This window comes from Esox lucius, chromosome 14, assembly GCF_011004845.1.
Source record: "Esox lucius isolate fEsoLuc1 chromosome 14, fEsoLuc1.pri, whole genome shotgun sequence".
NCBI classification, from domain to species: Eukaryota; Metazoa; Chordata; class Actinopteri; order Esociformes; family Esocidae; genus Esox; species Esox lucius.
The window spans coordinates 22,319,944-22,344,483 of record NC_047582.1 but is presented as its reverse complement, the minus strand read 5'-3'; the positions used below and the strand labels follow the sequence as shown (position 1 = coordinate 22,344,483).

Here is a 24,540-nt window from a genome sequence, read left to right as displayed (position 1 = left end):
ATCGGGGGGTTACTCTCTCCTAGATGTTCATCTTTCACAACAACTGTAAAGTATGACCGTACCTTTTTCATTGATCCACTGCATTACCAACCTGACTGCCTAGTGATGTCACTGGCAGGCCAAAACCCCATCCCATTAAAAGCTGAAATTTCAGGTGATCTTTCAAACAGCTGTAACACTATAAGGACAAATCTGATCTTTGACTGTACTGGGAACTTTAAAAGGTGCACTCCAGTCACATGATCATTCATCTGAAATCTAATTTCAGCTGAGAAGTTCCTCCTTGCAAACAAATCTTTAGTTGAGAAGACTAAGAATGAATTGTTATTCTAGTTCGAGCCCACTAAAACAGAGCAGTGCACTCCCCTCCAGAAACGACCAGCTGCACATCTGGACCCTGTCTTCGGAACTGTGACTGGTGGTGACATGGTGAGGTCACTATTTTGACAGTGTTTCTGGAGGAGCTTTGCAATTACAATGGAGGATCATGTGACCGGAGTGAACCTTTAAATAATATGATGTCACAAGCCGGCTCTGAGGCCATGACAAGGAGGGAGTCCACACGTTGATTTGGTACACACGCGGAATAACAAAGGTAATGAGGCAAAGCAATGACGTTTTTCATGAAAATATTCATTATTTTAATATGTTGGTAACCGTTGTATAAAAGTGAAATGCCCTTAAAGTGGTTTGGAGTCTGTTATCACTTTTTGTTGCATTGCTAACAGGTGTGTCAATAACATCTAAACAGGTGTGTCAATAACATCCCGATATTGGGTTTACCTGAAGAATCTTGTCTCCAGGCTGGACAATCTTGGAAGCAGGTCCCTCAGGCTGGACCCTTGTCACGAAGATGCCCTGAAAGAAATAACACCTATCTGGTTAACAGCACTCCTATCAATATTTAATTGATTAATAAGAATTGAAACAGCAAGTACAGCTTATAATTATAATGTAAAGATCAAACGAGCAGTGACGTGGTCTAACTTGCTGTTTTGCAGTACAACTATGTCACTGTGGCCAGATGTTCGAATCCAACCTCTGACTAATTCTTTCATATTGCCGAGTTACTAATGGGACACTAAAGTGCCATTCTCTTTGACATTTTATACATGTTTGTAAAGACATTGGTATTATGTTGGGTAATATTTGTATGACTAATAAAGAAACATACGTTGCTTGCATATTGAACCCCACGTACTGTGGAAGCTCCACCTTTGAACAATTACAGTGGCTGTCCCAAGTTCTAAATAAATATCTCACTGCTGAAGAATCTTTAGTCATGCTAAGAATGACGGAAAATGAAGACCAAAGAGCCTTCTACAGACGTTAGTGATAAAGTAATACAAATCCCATTGAGAATCTGCGGCACTATCTGAAAATGGCAGTCCACATGTGGCTTCCAACCAACCTGGAGCAAATCTGCCAAGAAGAATAGGCCAAAATCCATGACACATCGTGCAAAGCTGGAATGTAACTGTTTTTTGTTTTTTCCCCCAACATAAAACCTAAGTCAGGTCACTAATTGATTTCGGGATTCATTGTTTTAAAATAAAATATCAGCAGAACAAAATATCAACGTACCATTTGTAATTCAGTATTATGAGAGAATTACAGCTTTACATTAACTGATCCACAAGTTTCACATGCAGTTGACTAAAAGAATAGCCAGTTTCATAGAGATGAGTGTACATACATTATCGTCAGGATGAAACGGGTTTCCCCGTCCTCCCACTCCTCCTGATATACTGAATCCCAGCTCTGGGTTCTTCTCTACTTTCACACGGATCTGCAACACACGCACATTATATTCCTCAGTTTAAATGCAAAATGTGCATTTAAAAGACTGTACATCCCATTCACAGGAGAATATTCTGGATGAGTCATTTCAGGTTCATGGATAAAAGACATTATTTTTCAAACTCCCTCCGTCCTACCTCCTGCTGCAGAGTGTCATGGCCGGCCCGTGATGGAGGAGGTCCCTGTGGTGGCTGGGCATGGGAGACCTTGAGCATCAGGTAGTCGATGAGCTGCTCTCTGGAGGGGTGGCGGGCCATGGGTGCCTGGCTTCTCACCGGACCGCCCATCTGACCATTCATCAAAGGCACCTGGAAAGACAAACGGACACAAAAACAGACACAGGAAAACAACAAGACAAACATTGTTAAAGAGTTCACAGTGCAATAGCAACATTGTGATCTAAATTTCCATAACTTTAGGCTTAGGGTTCAGTGTGAACACACCACCATGTATAATAAAGCTTCAAAAACAACTAAATACAGGTCTAGGTTACGATACTGCTAATGCAAAAACCTCAACGGCCCAATTTGCCCAAAAGACAAACTAAACTGCTGGCCTGGCATAAAGAAAACTAAGATGTTACTCAGTGTGATTTCAGCAGAAGCTGCGGATTCATCACCAGCACAGTTCTCTTGCCTGACTGTACGTCTGGCTGTGACCAGCCTATGGGGGATGCAATCCATTGACTCATTCCCGCCGCCCCAAAACCGCAGTGTCATGGGAAGAATTTGGCTTATGCTAGTGTTGAGGATAATTTCAGAGATTATTCAATTAGGTTTTATTAGATGGGGATGGAGATTCTGGCAGGGTATATTCATGCAGGGAAGGAGGTGGGGACACTGAGCCAAAGAGATTTGGCTTTTATTTAACTTATGGCAAATTAGAAATCACAGACTATTTTGTATATCCCCTTCATTCAACTCTGTACCATTAAGCCAGTTCAACTGCTTTTTATTTTCCTCTAACCAGGGACGGATTTAGACAGAGACTAGATGGGGGCAATTAATGATTAGGCAGAACAGAAAAGCATTATGCTCCAGACTTCAGTGTACAGGTTTAACTACTCTTCGATATACTATGGAATAATTTGCCAAGACTAGAGAGTCTTAATGCTTAGTCTGAAGCAAAAACTACACTTCACCCTAGTAAACACTGTGATGATTTCCGAACATTTTGATATTTGCCTTATTTGTCCATAACCTGGAGGTGGAACAACACAGTTATAGAAAACACATTTGTTCCTATTCGACAGTTGTATATCCAAGTGAGCTTATGTGTTACTGTTATCCAAGTTTCTCCATAATTTACATCTGGGCAATAACTAAGAACATTGAGTGGTAGGCAAAAGACAAGCAAACATTTTAATGTATTTGAAGTCAGCATAACAAAATAGCTTTACTGTGGTTCTCTGTACAACCTCTCCTGAAAGAAGACATTTAAAATTCTCCCAGACTGTCTGACCTTGTTTTGGGCATCTGCTAGAGCCTGTTACTGTAAATTGCAGTGCCATTTGCAACCTGCAGGGGTCAGGATGGACTCCAAACATTTCTCACAAATCTCAGGGTAAATGGAATTCACTCAGTGCAAAAATAATTCTACATCCGTGTAAAAATAACTATATCAGTGTAACAATTTAATTTGTAAAAAAGCTTTTCACATCATGGAATCGTAAAGTTACATTTATTTACCCCCCCCCCCCCCGGAGACCAGGGTTCAGACCCGTATCCACCCTTCACCTCAGTGTCTCTCACACTGAATCATACAGTAGCTAGTCTAGTGATGAAAGCCAAGAAACCCACTCCGTGGACTGGACTGAGAAACTCAAACGAACCTAAGCCTGCACCACCTTACTCCATCCAGCTTAACATTTATTACCAATATAACACACATACAGCTCCTCCAACCCTCTCTGTGAGGCACTGGGGGCCTGGTGGATCCAGAGGGGCCCCTCTGAGAATAGATAGGTCTGAACAGTAATCTCTTTCAAGGCAGACCTTGTTAATCAGAACTCAGATTAATCACTGGTGGGAGGAAGGGGCTGCTACCCTACTTCTGGTGGGTCAATATCTCAATCCTCAGATAGCTAGATCTCTACTCAAGCTGTTGGGCTGATCCAGAATACACTAGGCTATATATCAGGAATGAATGTGCTCACATTATGGCATATTGTTTTAACAAACAACCTACATTTAAAAATAAAAGATAACAGTATACCGTTGTGCTCAAAAGTTTGCATACCCTTGGAGAATTGGTAACGTATGTACTATTTGTAAAGAAAAAGCGAGTGAGCAGGCAAAACATTTTATTTCTTATGGGATTCACATTCAACTGTAGCTCATAACAGAAAGGACAAACAAAGAAAAATGTAGGTCATACAAAAAAACATGTCAACAAAGAAAAAAATGAAATGATCCCTGTTCAAAAGTCTGCATACCCTTAGTTCTTAATACTGTGTATTGCCCCCTTTAGCATCAATGACAGCATGCAGTATTTTGTAATACTTGTCAATGAGGCCCCAAATTCTAGGTATAGCTGCCCATTCATCGTGGCAAAATGCCTCCAGGTCATGCAAAGTCTTTGGTTGCCTTGCATGAACCGCACATTTGAGATCTCCCCAGAGTGGCTCGATGATATTAAGGTCAGAAGACTGATGGCAACTCTAGAACCTTCTGCTGTAACCACTGGAGGGTCAACTTGGCCTTGTGCTTAGGGTCATTGTTGTGCTGGAAATCCAAGAGCGTCCCATGCACAGCTTTCGTGCAGAAGAATGCAAATTGCCTGCCAGTATTTTCTGATAACATGCTGCATTCACCTTGTCATAGATTTTCCCAAGATTCCCCATGCCTTTAGAGCTCACACAACTCCAAAACATCAGTGAGCCACCAACGTGCTTCACAGTGGGGATGGTATTCTGTTCACTATAGGCCTTGTTGAACCCTCCCCAAACACAGCGCTTATGGTTATGACCATAAAGTTCTATTTTGGTCTCCTCACTCCAAATTACAGTGTGCCAGAAGCTGTGTGGCATGTCAAGGTGTTGTCCGGCATATCGTAACCGGGCTTTTTTGTGGCATCGGTGCAGTAAAGGCTTCTTTCTGGCAACTCGACAATGCAGCTAATTTATGATTTTCAAGTTTATTCATATTGGGCTCCTTGAAACAACCATTTTCCAGAGCAGCCTATATTTCTCCTGAAGTTACCTGTGGGTTTGTATCCCAAACAATTGTTCTTGCAGTTTTGGCTGTAATCTTTCAGGGTCAACCAGACCTTGGCTTAATATCAAGAGATCCCTGAATTTTCCACTTCTTAATAAGTGATTGAACAGTACTGACTGGCATTTGTAAGACTTTGGGTATCTTTATAAAGTTCCATTACCTTGTTAGGCAGGTCTTTTGACAGTTATTTTCTGCTCCTCATGGCTCAGTATCTAGCCTACTACGTGCATCCACATGAGAGCTAACAAACTCATTGACTATTTATACACCACTGTGTAGACATTCACTCTTCTACCAGAGTGTTATTTATGTCAATTTATTCCATTTAAAAAGCCAGAGGTGTGGGAAATTCACCATTAATTGCCATTTTCACTGGAGTGTGTCTGTAACAAGGCCAAACATTCAAGGGTGCATAAACTTGTGATCAAGGCCATTTGGGTGATTTCTGTTATCATTATGATATAAAAAGGAGCCAAACAACTATGTGATAATAAATGTCTTCATATGATTGCTTTTCTTAAATAAAAGTTTTTTTGCATGATAAGTCATTTTTTAAATCAATGCCAACTTTTCTAAATTTCTGCCAGGGCATGCAAATTTCTGAGCATAACTGTATATATGGGGAAACATTTGAATTAGAGAGACTAGATGTAGGTGGGCATCCTCTTACTTTTCGGAGGGTGTCCGTGATGTAGCCTTGTTGCCCTTGGGTACCAAACACGTCATCCTGTAAAAATAACAATCACAGATATAATAACAAAGCCATTAAAAATGTTGATGCCTGTGGTCAGTCTTCATGTCTTTAGCTAATAATTCAGTTCTTAGGTTGCTATAGAGCCAAACACAGTCTGACTGTATATGGACAATGGACAGAAACAAAGAATATTAAGACGACACATACGCATAGACCATACTAATGTCAGGTAGTAATTACAGTGGAAAATGGCTGCAAATTTGCAGAGACTTAAACTAACACCACAACTACTTGTTCTTTCAACTAAATCCCCCATACTTACCTTGGACAAAAAGTGTTCATCTCCACACAAAGAAGGAAAAAGGTTATGAGGAGATTCTGAAGATATCAAAAGTGGGAGTGAAGAGGAGGCATGATGTAAGATGATAATGATTGATCATGAGTCAAGGTGTTGTTAAAGGGGCAGTAATCAGATTACTCCTGTGAGGGAGTAATCAGTCTGACTAGCAAGGCAGGCAGGCTACATTTTGATTGGAGTGCTGGGGGGGATAAAGCAATGGGATAAGTGAATCACAGGTTAGCAAGGAAGCCAGGTTTAAAAAGGGGCATTTTGTGCAACCCAATGCACTACTGTTACACATTGTGCTATGCAACACGTTCTGTAAAAACAGAATTGCAGCATGCTAGTCTAAAGTTTCCAACTCAAGTTTACCTCAGAACTCCCCTTACCTAATTATGGTTCTCTACCTGCAAGTGCTTTTAGAGCAATTGCCCTTTAGAGAATGCCTTTTTAACAGACCTAGATTCTTCTTGAAATCCTGATGACAATAATGAACATGAGAAAAACATTGTGGTATAGTGGCCTAATTAATTATTAAAAACAAAGGATGCCCCTTTCAAACAAGCTAGGTTGAATCAAACTAAGGAGCTAAAGTACAAAGGCCCTGTCCCAATAGTTCTAAAATGCATCCTTCACAGACAGAACCTCACAAAGGCCCAGAACAAAATCACTTCAATAAGTAAGGCATTGTTTTCGGAATAACAATCTGGAAGCTAAGGACGCCTTTCAGAAGGTATTCTGAAACAGGTACAGAGCTGAAAAAGCAATAGGAAACAGGAATGAACTCTGCCTTGGTAGTATGAGGCCAGGAGGCTGAGCAGTAGTCTAGCTCCAGTACAGTCCAGTACTCACACAGAGGCCCTGGGGACCGTACGGCCGTCCATCTGCGGCATTACTAAAGACCAGAGAAGCTTGGCTGCCTGCGTGGTGAACGTCCCGAGAGCTGCCATAGTGAGAGCAGCTCAGTGGGGCATAATTGGAATTAAAGGACCGAGACAGGGCGTTCTGAGCACAGGAGGGCGACACATCGTTACACATACAGGCAACAGACAGACATCCTTTAATGGACATGCATTTAATGATTAATAATATAATGCACATAATATAGTTAATGTTAACATTTAACATGCTCCAGCAGAAGGCAAGCATGCACTGAATCAGAAATGTTTTATGGGACATGAATTAGTAGCAGCTTGTTATTCGCAACATACAAAAAAAAAGTTGAGTAGACCCTGATGAGTGTGTTTCAGATACTTGCTAAATCTGTTCAAGCTTTCCATTAAAGCTGTGGCATAGTTAAGAGTAAATCAGGCCGTAAACAAGTGATAAAATCACAAATCTCCCAGAACAAATTTTCTCCTCCATCTGTTCTGCTTTTCCACTATTAATTAAGGATCAAGTGAGTTACATCCCATTTTTTCAGAGTCCCAAAAAGCTGTTTCTTCTACATTCTGAATCATATCCTTGACTAAACCGTGCTTGATAGATAACACAAAGAAAGCCACATCAAAAGATGCTCACAGTGACTGACTGTGATGATGAGGTGGTCATTAACATTGTAGAACAAGAGTGGGTGAACATTTGGCTCACAGGCCAAATAAATGCAATTTCACCTTTGTTTTTGACCAATTATTTTATTTTAATGAAGCCCACAGTATTTGAAGATGTATATGAACATCCCAACCTGTAGGGCCCATTAACCTGTGCTACTCTAAGGCAAGGAACATTCCAAACTCCAGCATCAACCCCATTGTCCTCCTACTCTTAGGTGACATGGCGCTATAGTCAATAGTTTATTAGTGACTATTCTGCACTGATGTAACGCAACTAAACAGGAAACGCAGGTGTTGATAATGAAAGAGACATGCCACTATAATGATTTATGAGGTGTCTGAATGGATGGTGTGATACAACCTCAGCTTAAACAAGACCTAATATCAACCACGGGTGTTTATGGCCAGGACCACTGTACCTTCTCCATCTTCTTAGCCTCGATGTGGCGCATCACCTGGTCCCTCCAATCCACTGGTACCCTTCCCCCTACTCCTGGTCCTCCCGGCCCGTCTAGCAGCGAATGCTCAGACTTCACCCTGGCGTTGGGCCTCTTGCTGGGGCTGACGTGCTGGTAGTTGAAGTCGCTGACTGACATGGTCCTCTCTGGGAGCTCGTGGGGCTGTGGCCTGGCGCTGTGGGGCCGGGGGGCACCGGGCACGTCCATGCTGTAGGTGCGTGCCGACAGAGGTCTCTGCATCGCCTGGGCCATGGCTAGCGGCCCCCGGCCTAGGGTGTGGATGTCCCTGTACGTCATGTAATCCCCATCGGGCACCTGCACGCGCCGTGGGTCCCCCATGGAGGCAGTGGAGGAGCTGCTGCTCTGCCTCTGAAGGGTGCTGCTCCGTGGCTGACCACCCAGGGGCAGATGCCGCTCCTTAGCCCAGATGTCGACGGGTAACTTGGGCCCCGCAGGCGGGCCTCTCTGCTGAGCCTGGAATGGGTAGGGAGGGGCCTGGTTGCGGTTGGAGTAGTTGGTATTGGCCAGGGAATGCTGGGGTGTGGGGAGGTAGCCCTGGTCCGGGGGGACAGGTGTCCTCGGAGTCCACAGGCCATCTTTGGGCATGGCGCTGCTGGTGTACTGGACATTATACTGGGGCGGCGGGCCCATGGCCATGCATGAGGGCACAGGGTGGCGGGAGGTGCTGACAGGGGGCTTGGAGGAGCTGGAAAGCAGGTCGGACGAGGAAGCTGAGGAGCCGGGGTAAACCTGGAATGGCTGGTCATTGAGAAGAGAGGCTGACTTGCTGCGGACGATGCTTTGGCCCTGGGGCCCTGGCGGTCCGGCACCAGCCATCCTGCCGACGACGCCACCCTCGTAAGAGCCCCCCTCCCCGTCCACAGAGTACAACTGCATCCCTCCCGCCTCAATGTTGGTGACGCTCCAAGCCTTGGCCACTACAGAAGGCGGGCACTGTCTCTCCGGGGACAGCTCCTCCGTGCTCCGTGACAGAGACGTGTCGCTGCTGGCCGTCACGCCGGCCGAAGCCGTCCGCACCACCGACGTGGCAGAGTCCACCCTCATGGGGGAAACGGCCAGACCCTCGCTGGAGCAGCTGTCGATGTGGTCGCCCAGCTGGTTGCCGTTCTCCACGTGGTCTGTGAAAGGTGTGGCGGAGTTGTCATTTTTGTAAGGCGGGGGCGTGTGATGAAAGGCTTCCTTGGCACTCAAGCCGTTCGGGCGGTCGTCCACCATGTTGTCTGGCTGCGGCAGCTTGGCCATATTCATGTTGATCTGGTCCCACTTGGTGTAGGCGTCGTCGCCCATGCTGTTGTTGATGCCCTTCTCAATAAAGGCCAGCCTCTCCTCCATGGACAGGTCATAGTCCCCCACAGTCTTCTCTGGCTTCGACTCGTAGCCCTGCTGGGTCTTCAGCAGAGCTTGTAGAGATGTGTCTGAACCGTTGCCGTTCTGGAGGAGAGGGGTGCTGCTCTCCTTCCGCTGGTTCATGTTCTCGTCCTCTTGCCTGGACCAAAAAGAACATCACATTAGTTTAATTGCTGATGTTGAGTGTTGTGAAATTGACTATAAGGTAACCAACCTTAGGCAGCTCAGGAGAAAACCACACTTGCAATGAACAGGAAATCCAGCCAACTTTTAATTATTTTTTTACTACATATAATATAAACAGTTTGGAAACCCCCGATACAATATGATCCCTCTAAAGCCATTTCCTGGGTTGAGCTAGGATTTCACTGTTAGTAGTGTTTTTACTAGGATGTTGTAAGCCTTTATTAGCCAAATGAATCACACGCCTAATAGCCAAAACATATTACACTCCATCCTCAAGAAACCCTGAGAGGAACCAGACTGCCCCTACCTGCGTTTGGGTAGGAAGGGCTTTTTGGCCTCTCTCTCAGGAGTGCACAGAGAGTTGTCCTGGCTGCTGTCCGTGGTCAGAGACACAGAGTCTGACATACGTGAGGGAGACGAGCAGTTGCTGTTGTTCTGATTGCTGTTGACCACCATCTCGTCTAGCAACGAGTCAGCATCTTTACTGTCATCTGTCAAGACAAAGACCACTGTGTACACATTCACTCTTCTACCAGGGTGCAGAAGATGTACTACACGGGTGTACAATTATATAGCATAATTACAAGTATAAGCAGAATGTACTGAGGTGTCTGTAGTAACATACTTTACATTAATAAATCCATAGATGACGGAAATAAATCCTAATCTTATCTGGTTGGTAGTCCTACCTTTTTTGTCCTTACTTAGGGCCACTACTTTGGGCTGATTTATGGATATCTCGATGAGAGGAGGTCTCATCTCAGCTATCTTCATCTCTTCCTCCTCGGATGACAGCTCCTCGGAGTCCTGCAGAGAAAAAGACTAAACACAAATGACCAGAAAATAAACATTCACGATCACAATGTGCCTGGACAAAGAGGTGTATTGTTTGGTGCAGTTCATTATAATGTACCTCCAGGGTATCTTCGTGATTCATGGTCCGAGTGTTGTCCGACGTCCGGAGTGAGGTCTTCTGGGAGGTGTAGGATTCAGAGGTCTCCAGAGGTGCTGTAGAGTCCTGGACACAAACAGGCGCTTTGCGCTCCATTTCCACTGGCTTGCCATTGGCACAGGGAGCCTCAATCACCTGGTCAAAACCCCAAACACACGCTACATAAGGCAGTCGTTGTTTCAAGTTCTAATTAGGTGGCAATTCAGTTCCGTAATAAAGACCGAATGGAGTGGTTATCTGCTTGGACAAATGTCCAGTTCAAATCCTCCACTACAATACACTGTATCCAACTTGTTTGTCATAATGACAAAAACTAGACTAGATACAACACACTGTGTTTGTATGTGTGCAGTTTGCTTGTCAGCCAGTGTTTACAGTCAACAGGCTAAAACGGAGGCCAACCTTGACTCCCACGTCCTGCACGCCCACATGGTTCCTCTCATTAGGCCTGGCATCCCGCCCTGACTCCTCGCCCGACTCGTCCTCCTTCAGCCTGTGGGCGACCGACTGGGCCGTCTTCACCATGTTCTTCAGCTCGTCTGGGTATGGAGTCGGGTAGCGCTTCAGGTTTCCCTCCTACAGAGACACGCAATGAGAGACATGACACATGCATACATCATGATCCCTGATGGGCCGTGCCAGTGGGACACACTGCGGCCAGACGGACAGGGCCGTGCCAGTGGGAGACACTGCGGCCAGACGGACAGGGCCGTGCCAGTGGGAGACACTGCGGCCAGACGGACAGGGCCGTGCCAGTGGGAGACACTGCGGCCAGACGGACAGGGCCGTGCCAGTGGGAGACACTGCGGCCAGACGGACAGGGCCGTGCCAGTGGGAGACACTGCGGCCAGACGGACAGGGCCGTGCCAGTGGGAGACACTGCGGCCAGACGGACAGGGCCGTGCCAGTGGGAGACACTGCGGCCAGACGGACAGGGCCGTGCCAGTGGGAGACACTGCGGCCAGACGGACAGGGCCGTGCCAGTGGGAGACACTGCGGCCAGACGGACAGGGCCGTGCCAGTGGGAGACACTGAGGCCAGACGGACAGGGCCGTGCCAGTGGGAGACACTGCGGCCAGACGGACAGGGCCGTGCCAGTGGGAGACACTGCGGCCAGACGGACAGGGCCGTGCCAGTGGGACACACTGCGGCCAGATGGACAGGGCCGTGCCAGTGGGAGACAATTGAGACTGCACAACTGGTAGGAAGGACATTATACAGAACCTTCTCACTATGAGCTTCAGGCAGTTTCCAATACAATGAGACAGTAGATACAATGGGCATTAAAGAGAAACCCCAGTACAGGCAGCTACATGCACAACACATCAGCCTGAAATATAAAGCCAATACATGATGAGTAACTTAACTATAGCCTGAAGCCTTCTGATAAACAAGGTGAGAAAAACACCTGGAATTTTCATTACACTGTAACAAAAAGAAAACGCATTCCAACACCAGACAGTCCATTTATAACACTAGCCCGTAGTGTTAAACACCATTGACAACCTAGTCATGTAAAATGCATTAGCAATGCGAGTACAGAGCAATGTTATTTGACCTTTATTCAAGGATAAATGTTTTCTATACATTCATTAGCCTGTACATGCACAGCGTCACTGAGTTGGTCCACTGTTCTTACTAGCAGATACAAACTATAACTCAGGGAGGAAAGACTGGCGGTTTGTCATCAACGCGTTTCTAGAAGTGTAACTGTGGTCATGCTGTGTACTGACCCGTGGAGGAGTCTCCCTCTCATCCTTGTCCTCGTCACACTCGAAGGCCACCTGTGCCCTCTGCTTCCTCTGCTCCTCCCACAGAGAGGGGTTGAAGCTCTCGCTGTCAGAGTTAGGGATGTCTGAGGAGATCCAATCAGAATACATTCAATAAACTGGGCAAACCTTAATGGTCCATTCCATTTGTTAAACATCTAGAGGTAAAGAAAAAAAGATATATATACATACATACAGCTCCAGAAAAAATTAAGAGGCCACTGCACCTTTTTCTTTCCTTTCCAAAAAAGTTGAAAAGGAAAGTTTTGAGTGAGGAACAGAGGGGTTAAAATTAAGAGACCACTGCAAATTGAACCCTTCTGTTCCTCACTCAAAACTTCCCTTTGGAAAGGAAAAGGTGCAGTGCTGTATATTTTTTTCCAGAGCTGTATGTTTATAGAATGAAACCTTATCACAGTTCTTACCAACAAATCAAATGTTCAAAGAGGTATTGTATTTAAAAAAAAATAATTGTAGTATAGTAACTTTTCTCAGTCTAAAAAACAAGTATACTTTTTATTTTTGACAGCTTCGTTATGTTTTCCAGACCAGTTCCCTCTAAGCCTGGGCTGTTTTCAACGCCAAGATTCCACTTCAGAGCAGCACAAAGGTTGTTGCTAGGAAACAGGTTAAGACTATTTAATCTCTCCCCCCTCAGAATCTATTTCATTTCAATTTTGGAGATTTGCCTCTGTTCCCGTCAAACAATGAGAGCTTGTCTCAGACCCAAAATGTTCAAAGCAGAAACATTCCAATTAAGGGGCTGAGTAGATCTGGCGGGTGTCACGAAAACATATTGAAACGCAAAAGCAGCTGCCTGATTACAGTCACAATTTCATTCCCAGGGGCTAGCACCTGTGGCTCTCCTGAACAGCAAGTCAGCTTGAAAAAAAAAATAGTTGCTGTAGATCACGCTTTTCTCTGATCTTTTTCTTCTGCAGACCAAAGACCCTGAATGTACTGTGCGAGTTTCATTTTATGTCATTGCTGGATGCTCGCTGTGCTGCAGCTATCACTCCTTCCTCATTGGACCCCACTTGTTGGTTATAAGTAGAAACAGTAGGCTATTGTAAACTTAAGCACAACACAAACAGGCGGTCTAATTTGAAAAGCAATTTAGGCCATATATTAAACACAAGCAATGTAACTAAAGATTACATTTCGCCAAATGTACATGTCTGGTCAAAAATGCTTTTTATCCAGACATATGTAACCAGATATCAACACAATTTGAACCCAATGCAATGGGCAGACTGCCCAGCTTCTGCAATATCCTGAATTACAACAGACAGTAGCAACCTTCTCTAAGTTAGCCTACAAAACAAATCTTTATAAAAAACACCTGCAGGAATTTTACATCTGCTTTTAAGACATGAAGGCAGTGACATAAGCTACATCTTTATGTTGACAAAATCAGACGTGTGTTAGTAAAAAGATCTGTAGTCCCAGAAATACTTTAGAGAAAATGGTCGGTGAACCTGGACTTACATTCCATTTCACTTGCTAAGTAGCCCAAAGGTGCTGATTCATTTAAATACAATTACAGAACCAATCACATGCGTGCTTGTTTTTGAATTTGCTATGTGAAGTCAGTGAGTGAGGCACGATTAATTTAGAAAAATAATTAGGAGATTATAAAGAGGGAGATCTTAGTTTTACAAAGAGCAGCTTTTACTGCCAAACCAGTCAAAACAACACTCAGATTCATATTTTTATGCCATTTAGATGCATTTTTGTTGACACAGACCTATAATATGTTTTGGGTTTGGATCCAGTCCACCTCAGATCAAAACAGCATTTCTTATTTGTTCACCCATTCTGATGGAAGCAGCACATAATTAGTAGTCCAAACAGGGTTGGATCAAATTCTGTAAAGACCTCTACTTACTGGTTACCGTTTATGACTGGAGGTCAATGAAGAAAGAAGCAGATGGATGGAATATAGCTTACACTGAAATTACACTGAAAGTTAGTCCATGAGTTTGGCACTGAAACAACATAACTCTGGCAAGTCACTTTAAATAAGTGACTTGCCAGAGATACATGAAAATAATTGAAAGGGAAACTTGGTATTTGTGTACCCAAAACACAAAATACATAGACCTGTGATAACCTCAAGGAGGTATGAATTGTAAAAATGTTTTAACAGGACCAATGGCGTGTTCCAAGTATTTGGAGGTTGGCTCTCCATTCAGAATTCCAACTCAGAAAATTGGAAGAACCCCATTAGCCCCGAGTTCGTAATCCAAGATGGCAGCACTGGCTTGTTGTATAGCTGACAGAGCAAACCTCCAGTCCAGAAAAAAAGTTAATTAAATATTTGAAAGTAATTTTCAAATAGGGTGAGATCAACTAAAATGTGAATCACGTAGGTTAGTCCCACTGTGGAGAAGGTGTAGATGCATGTTGGGCAGTTCTAGTATGATCTTGTGTGACACGTCTTGACTGTGACACGTCAAACTTGTCTGACATCACCCTAAAGCTGTTCTGGTTGGCCATGTACTAAAGGAACATCAAAACCTTTATCACAGGGACTGGTGGTGTGCCATGACTGTGTTCAGAGAAAAACAGTATTTAACTAAAGAATATCAGGCATTTAAATATTACAGTCCTATCAAACTGTATAATTTCTTCTAATTAACTTGAGCAGCTCTGGTTAGACAAAGTTCGTTCAGGATGAGTGAAGTTTTCTGATCTGCTTTGAAATCTTAAGCACATTTACTAAAACTGACATTATACGTATGCCAATTAACAGAGTAGTATTATAAATTATATAGGAAAATGGCGTTTATAGTTAATGTTGCAATATTCTGAAGAGCGCTTAACTGTCAAGGTTACAGGTTAGGCTACTGGCTACAGTATGGCCAATTAAAAAGTGGTAAAAAAAAACATCTACACAATGAAATTCATTGTATGTATTCGGAAAGGGCAAACACATCAAAGGCTTTCCTGGGGGCGTCCATATTGTTTTCTGACTTTGGACACTAGAACACGATCAACTTGGGTTAACTCGGGTGTGACGTAATTCCCAATTCTGACTTCCAAGGCAAATGGAACGAAGCACAACTCTACAGTAGGGATTCTAATTATTAGTGAAGGTCAAGTGTATCTCATTTTATCCCTCTAGCCTAATTGTTTTATCACCAGAGTTTGGAGGCCTGCAGTTAAAACAGATATTTAGATGCTGGGACAATTCACAAAATAATTGTCCTTTATATATATTTTTTTTTATAAATAACGACTTGGCAAATAATTTTACTGAGAAAAAAGGTACTTACTGTCACTGAGATATGGTGTCCCAAATAGCTATTCAAGGATTTATACACTAATTTGCCTAGGATACAAGCATACTGTCAAAAACCCAAACTGTAAATGTACTCACACTCCTCTGTCCTGGTCTGCTGAGGGAACATGTAGTTAGTGAGAACAGTTTTGTTGGTCTCTGGATCCTCCTCCTTCTGTAGAGGGATGAGGGGCTTTGACTAGAGAGTTGGAAGCACAAGACAAGACAATGAGTAGTATAATGGTAAAACATAAATATCCAACCAGTTTATTCCATTTACATTCATTAGCAGACACTCGTATCCAGTGCAACTTACAGTAGTGAGTTAATACAATATCGTACTAGCCCACGGTGGGAATCAAACCCACAACCATGGTGTTCAACCAGTAGGTTAAATATTGAAATGTTAAAAAAACAAAAAAAAGACAGTAACAAGAATATTTTACCGATATATTTCAACTAGCGAAAAATATATGTTTCATTTAGTTTCCAAATACACAGTCATAGTTAGCAGCATTAGGAGAGGATCAGAGTTCTCTGGAGAAAGTTAGTGTAGCCTAAGTACCAGTTTCTATAGTCAAATTCCAGTCCCTTAACTTCACGTGCCAACGTGTCTGGCCTTTTTTCAATCTTCAAATATGAACATTCTTTCATTAATAAGCTTGAGGATTTAAGAGGATTTATTCGTGATTGGATAAGTCTCAAAGATATCCTCTAAACACAACAAGCATGCAAATATCAACCTGCACAGAACAGGTTGATATCAGGTTGCCATTTTTTATTTGTCCAGATAAAACCAGCCTGTTATAAGTTGAAAACGAAAAACACTGAAATTGCAAACCCAAAAGGTCTTATTTTAGCTTTTATTTTAATCCTCAAAATGTGACTTTTTTTTAGCTAACAGACATTTTAGTTTTATAATTCAAATTCAATTTGAGTCTCCTCATGGGATGAAAATATTAAATGCTGAAATTGCAGAAAAGCCTGTTTGTTTGGCCATGACAAGCAGTGGGAAGCATTGTACTGTTAGCTAAAGAGACTGGAATAGGCTAGTGTGGCAGGAAAAAAGTCTGATCATAATTACAATGCATTCATTTAACAGACATTCTTCCTCTGCATGTCTGCCCTCAAACAGAGACGTTGGGGTGGAATTAACACCAAGTGTGTTGGTTGGCCACTCAAACCACGGTTGATAAATCGATAAGGAAACATGCTGCCAGGAGTTAGCCTCAATTCACATCATAGCCAAACACTTCTAATCAAAACCCTCAAGAAAAAACCTGGACCTGTTCAGACAAGTGCAGATTCATGACTATAAATTTTGATCAGGAAGTCAACACCGATACTAGATACTAGGCAACACCTACTTGGCAATGCTTTATGAATACAGGCCCAGGGCTGAAATTACAACACTGATTCTTCGTTAAGGGTGTTCTAAAGAAGCAGGTTGCTGTAGTAACATGGGTAAGTGAATGAGTAAGTGTCCACACTTTTGAATGGTACTGTATGTCCATCCACTACCCTCAATGAAAACATGCTGTTTTGTTTTATGGACAACCACTCCCTCTCCCTTGGGCCTCTGGTTAAATCCTCTCAACACAGCAAGGGGTTAGTAGCTTTTAGCTGTGGCTTTGGAGAAAGCCCCTCTGTGCCATATGCTGGATGTGTGCGAGATTAGATGCTATGGAATTGTTTGATTGCATTTATGCTGTGATTTGACGGGTTACATCAAATAGACTTATTCTGTGACTGGGTGTCATGAGATGTTGGTTGCTACACTTGGCCCCTCATTGTGTTACCTTGTAAATCACCACTAATTTACATGCTTTCCACAATGAACATTATTGCGTTAGTACAGATAACAGTGGGTGAAGCGACCAGTGAGAGCATTGGCTGATTGTTAGGCTTAAATAATCAGAAGAGACCAAATATGTTACAGAATGAAGTCTGAAGTTACAGCAGGGGTATGGAATGTCATCATACCCAGTAAGACCTAAGAGAGACATGAAGTTCCCACTGCATCAGATACATTTGAGAGCAATTCAGAGACCATTTAGTGTGTTTGTGTGTGTGTATATGGATGTGTTTGCCACCTTTTCAATTACAGCTATCCCTCTCACTCATCCCATTCTGATGACACTGCAGGGAGGCCTTTGAAACGAGTGGGTCATAAAACAAGCACCTTAAAACGCTCCACAAAGACAACATTCAGATATTTAAGTAATAAAATAAGCCTAGAGAACTCAAAACGTGGACGTAAAAGCCAAGAAACAGTGCACATACCTGATTTTCAGACAGCCACATAGCGGTCATCTGGTTTAGCTTGGTGAAACTGTAGGGGAGGTTCCTCAACCTGGTGACAAATGGTAAGTTATCATTATACATTACCAACCAGAGCAGGATATTAGTCAATTGACTAATATTCCCTACAGTGCACCACTTTAGACAGGAGACAGAGGACAGTTACACAGGGCTATTCTCAAAATCAGTAGGACTGTATAGAGAAGACAGGTTGTCTAATAAAACACAGCCATGCCATAACTTCAAAATAAATGTGTATTTTACAAATACAACCGTTTTACATCATGACCCAAATCATTTGATTAAAAGGGGTTAACAACCCCCAGCAACACAAATACATATTCACTAACTAAAAATAAAATAACTTCTTTCACCACAATTAAGTGATTCATCGGTGAAATCTGGAAATCTTGTAGCAACTTGTTCAAATTATTAGGACCGAGTATCATACAGTCTGTGTCAATGCGTGTGAGTAAGATTTCAACATTCTTTTCCTCCATTGCTAACATGCAATACCCGTGTGTGTGTTTACAGCACCTTATATAATCCACTTCGGTGGTGTGGCAGAGGCAGATAGTAGTATTGCCAGTGCTGGTTCCCTATAGGCTGGATGACCACATTTTACAAGGTACCATGTGGCAACAGTAGCATGGCTTAGCAAAACAGTGAGCAGCTGGTTGACTTCAGCCATTTTATTTACTGTGTTTACGTACCATGCTGACCACGTTCGGGCGCTCCAATGAAACCATCAGAGAACAACAGAAACAGCTAATTTGACACATGTGACGCTTTGATACAGCAAAACACAACAAGCTCAAGTTGACGTAGGGCAGGTGTGAGTGGAATGCTGGGTCAGGTTTGGTCTTTCAGTAAACACTGGTGTGTCATTGTTTATTCCACAGACAGACAGAGTATAAATCAAACCAGCTCCTACATTGTCCATGATTCTTCCTTCAACACGGCCAAACTAGCCACAACATCAGCTCCGCGGATAAATTGGAAACCTCACCGAAGACAAGGCCCCTTCACATTTGTAATCCCATGCAAAGCAATTTTGTCTCCCTTGTCTAAATTGGGGCAATGAGAGTAATAGAGTAGAGGCAGTGGGTATGGTGGAGGCTACAGAAGGCAAAAAAAGTACAGGGGCTGAGGCATGGCTATGCTGTAATGATATCCAGATTTTGTAAATAGAAGAGACACCAACTAGTCTCCTTCCTGTCTGGCTGTGCTTAAGGCTGAATCAACTAATTGCCTCCCCTTACTAAGACTAGACTGGCAGGGTGCATCGGCTAGGGCAGAGACGGGGGGCAGGCTCACTTATTGTCGCTGAGGTTGATGACCTTGAGCTTGGTCATGTCTCCCATCTCCTCAGGCAGAGACTCAAGCTTGTTAGAGTGCAGGAACAGCACGGTGGCATTCTTCCAGCTGCCCATCTGCATAATGACACACACACACACACATTATTATACATAGTCAAAGATTAGCACCGAACAGTGACATTCCGCGTCATCCACTTGGACACACTTGGTGTGTGGCCCCATTCTCACCTCTGGGGGCAGCTGTGCAAGAAAGTTGTGGTCAGCGGCAAAGGTGCGCAGGCTGACACACTGTCCGATGGAGGACGGAAGCGCCTCGATCTCATTAAAACTACAGTCCAGCTCATCCAGGGCTACCAGCCTAAAGAAGAAGAGGAGGAATAAACGGGGGGAAATAAAGAGGACAACAACAGGCAGAAAAGGAGCAGAAGAGGAAAAAAAGGTGCTTAGCGTGGGGTGGAACTTATAAGTTTACATCTCATTGATTCCAGTGGTGTTATGGCTCCCAGCTTGATACCACGTCGAAGGAACAGAGAATCCCTAAAAAGGCTGTATACCTGCTAGAACTAACCAACTGTTCTTGGAATCTTTGGGGTCTGTCAAACATCCTACCTCTGACAAGCATATGCTCTACTTCTGACTTCAGCCATAAGCAATGAGTGTCCAAGGCTGTACTGTACGGCATATAACACAAAAAAAGGAGTGACAGATTATTTGACTGAAATACTCACTGGAGAAGAGAGGTTTCTCTATATCCCAAATCTGTTTCTCATTATTGTGTTTGGAATTGGCTTAGGAATATGCAAGCTAGCATACTGTGAATATATCTGATGATGTTATTCTAGCATTAATCTAAATAGAAATAGCCTGGAGTCATAAATGATTCACATATGAACCTCAATTAAAGAAGGAGTTGAGCCAGAGTTTTCCAACCAGAAATCCAATTTGAGCTCTTGGTGTTATAAAAAGGACATAATCAACATCTGCGCCCCTCTTAAATATAGCAGCAGTGGACAAGACCTGCACCACTTTCAGATCTCAGAGAAGGAATGCTGATCCAGGATCAGTTTAGCCTTTTAAATCATAACGAGTTTCAGGACAATGGGACCATCACACTTTGTGAATACGGGGCCCAGCACAAATTCAGGCCATTCAGAATGTTTAATTAACAGAAATGCTAACCAAGTTTGGCTCAATTCGCTGTCCTCTTATTTCACAAAGACAGAAAATTATGTAATGTGGCAGTATACTATTTTCACTACTCCAGTCACGACTGGAGGGACTTTAAGGAGTAGGGAAACTTTGCCTGTGTCTGCTGGGTGATGTAAACTAAAAATCAATGCAGAGGAAATGCACTGCAGTTGACCCTGTGCATCTCAATGCGTGTCTGAACAACACGAGTGCTTGTGTGTATGTGCGTGCGTGCGTGCACACGTAACATCTTGAGGGTTGTTGGGAAAGGCAGAAAGCCAATATTTCTTTCTAACAACAAATTACTATAACATTCAATTAAAAATAGAGAAGCTTGGAGTAAAGACAGCCTATTTGCCAAAACTGTATTGGCAGGATTTCTCAAAGGGCAAACTGAGGTAAAATTGCTGCTTGCTGGCCAATCACCAAAGACTACGAGATAAAAATAGCTAATAAGTTGGAAAAATATATGTTCTAATTCTATCATGCCTTATATTTGTTATAGGAGGAAGAGAGGAATTGGATTATGTTTCTTATAAACAAACATCAGATGCCAACAGTGCCTCTGCCCAAGGACCAGAAGATAGAAGATTCTAGAGACAGCTGTTTGATTGCCCATTCTGCTCCTCCAAAACAGTCAAGACCAGGGACACAAAAGAGTGATTACCAAAAAAATCTGAATGTACAGCAAATGTAATGACATACACGATTAAATGCATTTAATCAGTATGCTTTACAATCATGGGATCTAGTATTAAACCAAATTTCCGATGCAATCACATATTTATAATCCCCCAAAAGCTTTTCATAATCTCAGAGCGAGAAATACAACATAACATATGGGGTAATTGGTAGCGTTGAGAAACTAAAACAAAAATACTAAAATAGACCATAAGGCAGATTTGAAACATTTTAAATGAGCAATGTTTCTTTTTTTATTATCTTAAAATGCAGGCAGATTATAATATATTAGAAGTGAGAGGTATGAGGTCAGCATGTAGTGACCTCTGTGCCAGGCAACACCTAGCCTCACCTGTCATAAGCCCAGTTTTCTTTTAGGCAAGCTTAATTAAAGGAAAGCTGTACTCTGTCTAAACTACATTTGAAAGTTCCTAGGATGAGGATTACAGTTGTTACATTTAACTAAGTCAGACTTTACAAACCTAGTATATCAGGACTAACGCCTCAATCAGAGACAACTATTAACTGTCTCATAGCTAGTGTGTGCGTGCGCAATTAGTGTTATAACAGAGGGTCTGCGGTCAATCAAACCTAGCCGTTGATTGGTGTACTGTACAGCACCATTTTGTGGTATGACTGAATTAGGATGAAAGTCAACCAATCAAGAATGCAGGGCTACGGACTAACAATTTGAACTAGATCTATTCTTTCAGTTGGTGGCATTAGCACAGGACGTGGTCACATCCCTCAAAATTACATTATGGACAATTCCAGCATTACGGATTGACATTTTCACACAAAATCTGAAAAACTGCCTCACACAAGTAACTTAAAGGATGAATTCAAAATATTAATATATTTGGGGAACCATAAAGATGAAAGTGATAGTGAAGTAATCTCACCTTGTGTTAACACTACTATAAAATTATGTTATGGAGGTGATGGAAATGGTCAGACATTTTTGGAAGAACAGAAACACAGACCAAAGTCTATGAATCTGAAATTATTAGGGTAAAATAATATTCGCCACTTTTGAAGAAAGACTTGGACGCATACAAAAACAACAATTACGATTTTTTTTTTTCATTTACTTTAGAGAGTGACATTCTCTGTTACGGATGTGTCATTGTGGAAACATTAAAAAAGATTAATTTAAGCAAATTTCATCATAATACTTACATTGTATAATTTACCTCTAAGAACCAAGAAATGGGTACAAATGTGCAAAATAAATGTTTAAAGTTGTTAATTGGAAATAGTTTTTCATTGCCCTTATATATGAATTACAGTAAAACAACTATTTGGCATATTAGCTCATTTCTACATGAAGTAATTTTATTAGATGGTATGTTTATACTGCTGTGAGGGTGACTCACAAGGAGTTTGATATCCGGGAATGATTCACATTACCTTTCGACCAAAAAATAAAAATAATCAAATGCGTTTGATGTGGCCAATTAAAAATTCTACTTAAAAAGCCAAGGAAAAGGCTAGCAAAATGGAACCATTTCGTAGCAGTGTGGAGCCCTGGAATAGTCTGGTTATTTTACTCACCCCCCAATTGAGTCTGGCAGATACATGAGCTGGTTCTCATCCACTTTCAGGGCGGTTAGTTTCTTGAGGGAGCCTGAGAACAAGAGAGTGGAAAAACAGAATGTGTGGGGGGAGAAAGTGAGAGGGTGTAGAAAAGAAAAACGCATGAAAAATCGGAAGACAGAATGACAGAAGAGGCGATGATACATTAGGCTACAGCACACTGCTACAAGGCACACACATTGATTCTGATTCTCAGCTGCATCAACAAAAGTGGAGTATCCATTACAGTAATGCAACAGATTAATTCATAGCCCCATCAATACTGTAACTGGTTTAGAACCATTTATTCAAAATCAATACATTGTGGAATGAATTGAGCGGTATGCATTGCTTTCTAAAATTTGATGGGGCAAGTAGAGTACGCCCGACATCTCTAATCAGATTGACAGCTGAATCCATAATATCATACAAAGAGGGCTGCCGTGAAAATGAATCCATGTAAGTACATAGCAGTTCCACCATTTTTAAATTAAAGTACTTTTGCCACATAGTCCCTAGATTTCAGGTGAACCACATATTTTTGAACAAATTCATGTATGTGCATTATAGTCAAAAGCTACAAATTGGGTGTCTTAGGTTGGTCCTGGCGTCACATTACACGTGTCGCGGTAGCATAGGTTTGAATCCTGCCCACTGCTCCTTCAGGAAAAATCTTGCTACACTTTTGTGTCAAATAAAGCAAAAAATGGCTGGAAAATATATTTAAAAAAAATAAGAATTTGGTAAATTGGGTGGTCCAGCGTCTGGGCCGCTGCTTTTGGGGTATGTATTTGTAATTTAGGGTTATCCAGATATATATTATTATTTTGGAAGTATTCAGAAACACATTCTTCAAAAAGTGTACAGATTGAGCTAAATCAACAGAAATTTCACTATCCAGATATTTTTGGACCTCAGTAAATGGAAGAAAACTTCTTTAGTAAAGAAATACGAAAGTAATTCATTCCATGATGAGATTCTATCATAAATCACACCTATATATTAACTGCATTGGCCCAAAAATTTACATTAGTATTAAACATCTGTCATAGGACGCTACCAAAATGTATTTGTTGAAGAATAAAAGATGTCTTTGAAAACGCCAATTGTATCATATTTGCTACATGAGTTTGAGACCTCTTCGTCATCAGTGAAAAAGTTTGCAGTTGGAAACGGTTTTAAAAACAAACTTTTCAGACGCACCCATGTATTAACCACTGTGTTTGAAAATATTTTCAAAATCTGTGTATGAGTCGCGGTTTATAAACAGGAAATTACGGGAGACATCAACAAAGGCCATCTGTATCCTCAGCTACATCATATACCCTGTATTGTAAGGTAAAGACATGGCTAATGTGTGCGTGGCCACTTACCAATGGATCCAGGCAGCTGTGTGAGAGCATTGTTAGAAAGCAGCAGGTCCTGCAGATTCTCACAACCAGAGATCCGCTCATCCACCATCTCAAGGTTGTTTTTGGATACGTCCAGGTAGGACAACTGCTTCAGAGTGCCCAGCATCTAGAGACCACAAAGCAAGAATTTAAGAACAGCACCAACCATTCATTATCATTAGTTACCATTTAGAAATATTTTAATCAACACTTTTTTTAATTAGAGAATAATAAAATAATATATCTTAAATAATGCAACATTAATGCATTTCAGAATCAAAAGGAACCCCATAGACGTTTTCTGGAATTTTTGTTTAAAGGCCTGCACTTTAATTTTATTTCTATTCTTCTCTTTTCGTTAAACACTTTGTGTTTAATGTTGTTCATGATGTATCCATTCCCATTGTGCGTTGATTTTTATGGCAAAAGTAGAATACATTTATTTTGGCGAAGTTACTATAGGATGT

At 42.2% G+C, this 24,540-nt stretch overlaps 1 protein-coding gene across 4 annotated transcripts in view; it reads right to left on the bottom strand.

Moving 5' to 3' along the window:
* erbin (erbb2 interacting protein) overlaps window positions 1–24,540 on the bottom strand; it is a 77,356-nt gene that overhangs the window by 4,158 nt on the left and 48,658 nt on the right. Inside the window, exons 10-26 of one of the 4 annotated variants that reach the window (XM_010878060.5) lie at window positions 24,056–24,200; window positions 22,662–22,734; window positions 19,467–19,596; window positions 19,237–19,352; window positions 17,902–17,971; window positions 15,718–15,817; window positions 12,300–12,421; window positions 10,969–11,142; window positions 10,528–10,701; window positions 10,304–10,436; window positions 9,922–10,105; window positions 8,022–9,567; window positions 6,902–7,054; window positions 5,686–5,742; window positions 1,938–2,108; window positions 1,697–1,789; window positions 784–858 (exon numbers count right to left, since the gene is read on the bottom strand). In XM_010878060.5, the coding sequence (XP_010876362.1) occupies window positions 784–858; window positions 1,697–1,789; window positions 1,938–2,108; window positions 5,686–5,742; window positions 6,902–7,054; window positions 8,022–9,567; window positions 9,922–10,105; window positions 10,304–10,436; window positions 10,528–10,701; window positions 10,969–11,142; window positions 12,300–12,421; window positions 15,718–15,817; window positions 17,902–17,971; window positions 19,237–19,352; window positions 19,467–19,596; window positions 22,662–22,734; window positions 24,056–24,200 (3,516 nt within the window). The remainder of the gene's footprint in view (window positions 1–783; window positions 859–1,696; window positions 1,790–1,937; window positions 2,109–5,685; window positions 5,743–6,901; window positions 7,055–8,021; window positions 9,568–9,921; window positions 10,106–10,303; window positions 10,437–10,527; window positions 10,702–10,968; window positions 11,143–12,299; window positions 12,422–15,717; window positions 15,818–17,901; window positions 17,972–19,236; window positions 19,353–19,466; window positions 19,597–22,661; window positions 22,735–24,055; window positions 24,201–24,540) is intronic. The other 3 variants (XM_010878061.5, XM_020053394.3, XM_010878062.5) reach the window with 3 other exon arrangements.